Genomic DNA, 7,225 nt, shown 5'->3' on the forward strand with positions numbered 1-7,225 from the left:
AAAAAAAAAAAAAAAAAAAAAAGAATGGAATACTCTGGTCTATTTTAAAAAATGTTTTTATCTTAGACCTTCCAAAAACACAAGGGAATTTTTTTCCAATGTTCACTCTGAAAACCTGATAGAGCTCCTGGAGGTAAAACTCACAAAACCTTTGGGACACCCATGATGAGAGTTTTGAACCAGACTTGTCCACACTGAGCTTCCAGCTATTCATCAATTACAGTGCAAGTTTTCCTATCCCAGCACTGGTTTCTGCAGACATTTCTGCTTGTGGGTTTCTCTTCTGGTGAATTGTCACTCTCCATAGCTTCCTGTCTAATTTTAGAGGCAGTTGTTTGCCCTGTTACTGAACTTCTCTGAGAGATCTTAGAAGAGTTTAGTTTGTTCAGCTTTTCACTTGTTAGGACAGAGTAGTGACTTCTAAGATCCTTGTAAGTCAGACTGGAAACTGGAAGTCTCCCTGTTACAATTTTCCGGTTTCCTTCCTGTATTGATCTTAAATAACACTGGTGATAGAAGATATTGGGCTGTATTCCCATGAAAAGAGTGAATACGTCTAAAAAATTTCCTTTGAGAATATTAGTTGCTGGTTTATGAAAGGAATCCTTTATTATATCAAGAATAAAACCTTGTATCTTTATAGGCTTTTAATGAGTACTGAGTTTCCTCCATTGGCAGCTACTAAGAAAAGAGTATGGAGGTACAGTAGGTGATGCGAAGAGGTGAGGTAACTGAGGAAGGGAAGTGGGTGAGGAGATATATAATTAGCATTCTTTAACATCTTCAACATGATTTTCTTGATTGTGTTTTTTTACTCTCATTGTGAGAAATCATATGGCAAATAATACACTAAATCTGTGCAATTAACCCCAACTTTTTTCTTTTTAATTGACACAATCATTGTACATAAAGTACAATGTGATGTTTCAATGCATATATACATTGTGTAATGATCATATAAAGTTAATTAGCAAATCCATGATCTCAAACATATTTCTATGTGACAAGAGCATTAAAAACTTCTCTATTCTATTTTTAAGATATGTTATTATTAACTATAATCCCACTACCATGCAGGAGAACAACACAGCTTATTCTTCTAACAATAACATACTTTTCCAATACCCTTCTTAGGACAAGGTCACATTCTTTTGCCTAGAGTGGTGGGAAGTGGTGCAGTCATAGCTCACTGCAGCCTTGAATTCCTGAGTTCAGGCTGGTCTCAAATTCCAGGACTCAAGTGATCCTCCACCCTCAGCCTCTCAAAGTGTTGGGATTACATGCATAAGCCACAACACCTGCCCCCAACAGCTTTTTCTCATATTTTTTAATATCCATGTTCACTTGGTATATTTCAGTTCCCAACTAGTTTCCTTGAAGCATTTCTAGATGAAACCTTTATCTATTGGAGTGAATTTTCATATCTTATCTCTGGTCTTTTATACAATTTTTACCCTAAGTATAATGAACTTGCTCTTGTATCTTATATCAATATTTTTTTCTGTGTTCTCTTTCCCTAATATATTCTCAGTTCCTGAAAATAATTACTTAGTTTACATCTACAGGGCTCTTGTTAAGGTACTCAGTAGATACGGAGTTGATTTAAAGACGCAAGAAAGGAATTTGAGGTTTATCAGTATTGACATAATTATTTTAATAGCTATTTCACTGTCTCCCCATCTTAATCTTTCATGTATTTTGTGTACCCAAGATAATAGGTACAGATCTTGATCCATTATTGAGATATGCATTAAATATTTCATTAAAGAAATATAGTCTATTTACTTTTCCCTAAAAGCTTACAGTGAGAGTGATAACAGACAGCATTTTTCCTAAAGTGTCAAAGTATGTTAGACTCAAATGAAATGCATTTTTAGATGTTATAGGGAAGTAATTTTAAAATAAAAGTTGTAAGAACAGTACAAAGAATGCCCACATTCACCTTTGCTTACACCCATTTGCCTTATTTGGCATACGATTTTTCTTCTGAAACGTTTGAGAATAAGTTATATATATTATGGTCTTTTACCTCTTACACATAATTATAGATTTCCTAAGAATAAGAATCTCCTAAGAATATGAATGTATTTTTAAAGAAACACTTCATATTATTTTGAAATTCGGTTCCAATTTAAAAATCATGAAATCCATCTTAAAATTCAGCATGGAGAAAATTAGGGCTTATATTTGTCAAACACATTTGATATTAAGACACTTTTTCCAATTTTCATTTTAGGTTAAAGGTTACTCATGTTATATGAGTAAACTGTGTGTCATGGGGGTTTGATGTACAGATAATTTTGTCACCCGGTAATCAGCATCATGCCCAATAGTCAGGTTTTTAATCCTCAACCTCCTCCCACCCTCCAGTCTCAAACAGGTCCCAGAAAAGACATAATTGTACCAAATATGAGCTTCATAATAGTTCAGAAGGTAGATTTGGAGTGAGGATAAGTGATAGGTTTCTAAGAAACCACTTATTTTTTTCACTAGAGTAAGTTATTGTAAGATGTTCCAAAGGCACTAAGTGAACAGAATCTAATGTCTTTGTGCAACCTGACAAACATTTGCAGTTTGTTTATTAGCAGCATTATGAAATTGCCATTTTTAGAGAATTCTGGCAGTAAGTACTGTTTAAATGGTGGTGAGGAAGACTAGCAAGCTATCCTTCACAAATACTTTCTTCCTGTTAGCTCTATTTTCACCACTTTTCAATTACTTATATTTAATCTTTCTCCTTATTTACCTATATCTCTATCTCTGTTTGACCTTTTCTGAAGTTCTGGGCATACAGACTTCACAGTCATAGATAGCTGTGAAAGCCATGCATACTATTGATAAGATTTTTTAAAAATTAATTCTGTTGCTAAAGAAGGGAGAATGGTCTTATTTTATTCAGTACAGGAAAAAGAAACATTTACTTTTTTGGGGTATCTTTCAGTTTCAGAGTCAAATGGTGAGATCAAAGACTTTTCATCAAAAAATGTCATTTATGATGACTCATCCCAGTATTTGATCATGGAAAGAATTCTAAGCCAAGGCCCTGTATATTCCAGTTTTAAAGGAGGCTGGAAGTGCAAGGATCATATTGAGATGCTGCAAGAAAATCAAGGATGTATAAGGAAAGTAACAGTCTCTCATCAAGAAGCCCTGGCCCAACATATGAATATCAGTACCGTGGAGAGGCCCTATGGATGCCATGAATGTGGAAAAACTTTCAGTCGACGCTTTTCCCTGGTGTTACATCAGAGGACTCATACTGGAGAAAAACCATATGCGTGTAATGAATGTGGCAAAACCTTTAGCCAGATTTCAAACCTTGTGAAACATCAAATGATACATACTGGAAAGAAACCCCATGAATGTAAGGACTGTAATAAAACATTCAGTTACCTTTCATTTCTTATTGAACACCAGAGAACACACACTGGGGAGAAACCTTATGAATGTACTGAGTGTGGAAAGGCATTTAGCCGTGCCTCCAACCTCACTCGACATCAGAGAATTCACATAGGAAAGAAACAATATATATGTAGGAAATGTGGGAAAGCATTTAGCAGTGGTTCAGAACTCATTCGCCATCAGATTACACATACTGGAGAGAAACCTTATGAATGCATTGAGTGTGGGAAGGCATTTCGCCGTTTCTCACACCTTACGCGGCATCAAAGCATCCATACAACCAAAACCCCATATGAATGTAATGAATGTAGGAAAGCTTTCCGTTGTCACTCATTCCTTATTAAACATCAGAGAATTCATGCTGGAGAAAAGCTCTATGAATGTGATGAATGTGGTAAAGTTTTCACTTGGCATGCATCCCTTATTCAACATATGAAAATTCATACTGGAGAGAAACCCTATGCATGTGCTGAATGTGATAAAGCCTTCAGTCGAAGCTTTTCCCTCATTCTACATCAGAGAACTCACACTGGGGAAAAACCGTATGTATGTAAGGTATGCAACAAATCCTTCAGCTGGAGCTCAAACCTTGCTAAACATCAGAGAACACACACTCTTGACAACCCCTATGAATATGAAAATTCATTTAATTACCACGCATTCCTTACTCAACACCAGTGAATTTACAGTGTAAAGAAAAACTATGAATGTATGGAATTTTTTTTAAGAAGATAATGCCTTACTTTTGCTTCAGAGAACTCTTGGAAAGAAGCCTTATGTGAAAGTGATGAATGTGAAGGCCCACACTTATTTAACATCCTGAGCAAAAAGCCCAGGTATATGTGGAAAAGCCATTAGTAAACACTTTTTTTTTTTTTTTTTTTTTGCAATAACAAGGTGAAATCAATATTGTGAAGAAGATTCTTCCATCTGGTAACATTGAGAAGACTTCATTTGGTAGGATTCCCTTACTCTACATATGTAAATTCCTACCAGTAAAGAGTACATATCCAGTAAATTTGAGAAAGCTAGAGATCAGCCCTCATTCTGCATCTGTCAGCCTGGACAGACTGCATGGGTAAGGGATGAGCTTTACAAAGATGTACTTTGGAGATGAGAAAATTGATGTTTAAGCAAAGTGATACGAGCAGTGATTTGGGAATGCCTTCAATTATAATGCAATACTTAAACGTTAATACTCTTGTAGGAGAAACAGCAACTATATAAATGAATGTAGAGTGACTTTCTGTAATATTTCAAACCTATATCAGAATTACACTGTGGGAAAACTACCATTGTAATGTGTAGCAAAATCATCTTGGATATCTGAAAAGTCATACTGGATGCAATCTGTTGGAAATGGTTTTATTTTGAGGGAAGGGGGATTTTTGTTTTTTTAAGTGAATTCAAAAAAGTTATAAATAAATCTTCTGGTTTATAAATCTTGTACTTCCTGATTTTTTTCCCACAACTTGTGATTCTTAAAATGTAACTGTATTGACATAAAAAACAGTAGTGTGCTTTTGTTGAAACACACAAACATACCTATAGAAGTGTTTTAGGTGTTTTATGGTTTTAACTTTCAGTTTGGATTTAAGGTAATGCTAACTGACAGTTATCCTTGAATCTATCTATAGACATGTTACTCAGTGTGAAATAAGTGTGAATAAGATACATGACAGAAAATTACCAAGGTACTCTTCCTGTTTTGTTCCATGTACAGTGAAAATCATTCTTTTGTAAGCAGGTATTTAAAACTGTTCTGGCATTATCTGCTGCCCAGCTGGCAAAGCTCACGTCAACAGGGTGAGTTTGCTTTGATCAGGAAGGTAAGCAAGCAATTTTATTTTGTAGAAAGAGAAGTAGAGTGGCCGGGCACGGTGGCTCATGCCTGTAATCCCAGCACTTTGGAAGGCCGAGGCAGTCGGATCACGAGGTCAGGAGATCGAGACCATCCTGGCCAACATGGTGAAACCACATTTCTACTAAAATCCAAAAATTAACTGAGCGTGGTGGTGTGCGCCTGTAGTCCCAGCTACTTGGGAGGCTGAGGCAGGAGAATTGCTGGAACCCAGGAGGTGGAGGTTGCAGTGAGCCAAGATGCGCCACTGCAGTCCAGCCTTGTGCCTGAATGAGACTGTCTCCAAAAAAGAAAAGGAAAAAAAGAAGAAAGAGAAGTAGAGAATATGAATAGGAATGAATTTAGTGAGCATTAATGTAATGGCTACATTGAGGGCACATTTGTAGAAGGTGTTATTAAATAACTCATAAGTAATTCTGTAAGAGGTGGACTTTTAAGAATTTTAGTCAAAAAATGCCTTATTTACATGTACTAGAGTTCTAAATACATTATTAGAAGTGTATTTCCTCAAACCTGCATTGGCATGCCATGTACATACATTTAGCTTCTCAAGTTTCTGTTAAGAGTTGTTTAGGAGAGGCTGACTCAAATACAGATAGCATGCCTTATTACATATGGGTATCTAATATCTGATTTGGTTTTCTCAGGCAGCAATGGTTTGTATCAGGATAAAAATCAAGTTACCCTGTCAGCAATATTAGAATATGAAAAATTCATTATTTATTTAAGGGTATCCTATTTTATTTATTTAAGGGTATCTCCCACTATCTGCTCCACATCCATTCTCCTTCCTGTTGTCTACTCTGTGGAGATGCCTCATGAACTATGTCGGAGGTCATCAAGCTGCAGCCCATGGGCCAGGCATTCATTTACATAGTCTGTGGCTCCTTAGCTCTACAACAGAAGAGTTGAATATATTGCCATAAAGGCTAAACATTTACTATCTAGCTCTTTACAGAAAGAAACTTGGTCAACCCCTGACTGCATCAAATCTTTGCCCTCTAGTTTTTGTTGCGTGCAGCCAACATTGAGAATGTTTACTCTGGAGCAGGGGTGTCCAATCTTTTGGCATCCCTGGCCCACACTGGAAGAATTTTCTTGTGCCACATACAAAATACAGAAAAAAGATTGGACATCCCTGCGTTAGAGGGAGATGTAAGCATCAGAATGAATTATTATGTTCATTTTGTTCCCTTAACCAGAGAAAGGCCAAAAGACACTCCCTTCAGGGTATTAAGAAATACACTGGAGAGGAAGGTACCACCCTCCTTGGACAACTCTGTGGTACCTACCCTCCTTACACTGTAGATGATGTGGAAGTTTCAAAATGAAAGTAAGATCCCACTTTCAGCAAATCATGGGATCTTGGCATGGGAGGGGTTGGATAAAATTTGCACATGAGTCCAAGGAATGCACTGGTAATGAGAATTTTAGCCATATAGGTGGCAATGGCTAAATGATCATGGGGTTCCTAGAAATAAATGGATAGCCCGCAAAGGTACTATTTGACATATGGTTGAAGCCAGTTCACAGTCCTAAATCTCAACTGATGGGGAGGCAGGTCCCTTTAAGAAAGACTGTTGCAATTGGGAGAGGGGCTCATATGTACACTGTGAAAAAACTGGTAACCTGTATTTTCATACTGAGCTAAAATATCCTTCAGAAATAAAAATGTTTCAGAATAACAAAAATGGAGGAAAGTTATGGTAGCATGCTAATCCTAAAAGAAATACTAGTTTTTCAGGCAGTATGAAATAATCTTAGATAGAAACTTCAAAATGCAGAAAGAAGTAACACTGGAGGGGTAAGTATGCTGATAAATACAAGTCAGGTTTTGGGAAATTATGGTCCATGGACCACATCAAGACCTTTGAGCTAAGAATGATTTTAACATCTCTAAAAAGCTGCTTAGAAAAATGAAGAAGAATATGCAACAACAACCATACATGGCCTGCAAAACCT

The 7,225-nt window shown here is 36.5% G+C and overlaps 1 protein-coding gene across 5 annotated transcripts in view; it reads left to right on the forward strand.

The window, feature by feature from the left end:
* Nucleotides 1-4,851, forward strand: part of ZNF140 (zinc finger protein 140) — a 21,547-nt gene extending 16,696 nt beyond the window's left edge. For all 5 annotated transcript variants that reach the window (XM_017513655.2, XM_017513657.2, XM_017513656.2 and 2 more), the window contains one exon: nucleotides 2,942-4,851. In XM_017513655.2, coding sequence (XP_017369144.1) covers nucleotides 2,942-4,083 — 1,142 coding nt within the window. In that variant the 3' untranslated portion in view covers nucleotides 4,084-4,851. The remainder of the gene's footprint in view (nucleotides 1-2,941) is intronic.
* The last annotated feature ends 2,374 nt before the right edge of the window (nucleotides 4,852-7,225 follow it).

Source organism: Cebus imitator, unplaced genomic scaffold (assembly GCF_001604975.1).
Source record: "Cebus imitator isolate Cc_AM_T3 unplaced genomic scaffold, Cebus_imitator-1.0 Scaffold497, whole genome shotgun sequence".
NCBI lineage: Eukaryota > Metazoa > Chordata > Mammalia > Primates > Cebidae > Cebus > Cebus imitator.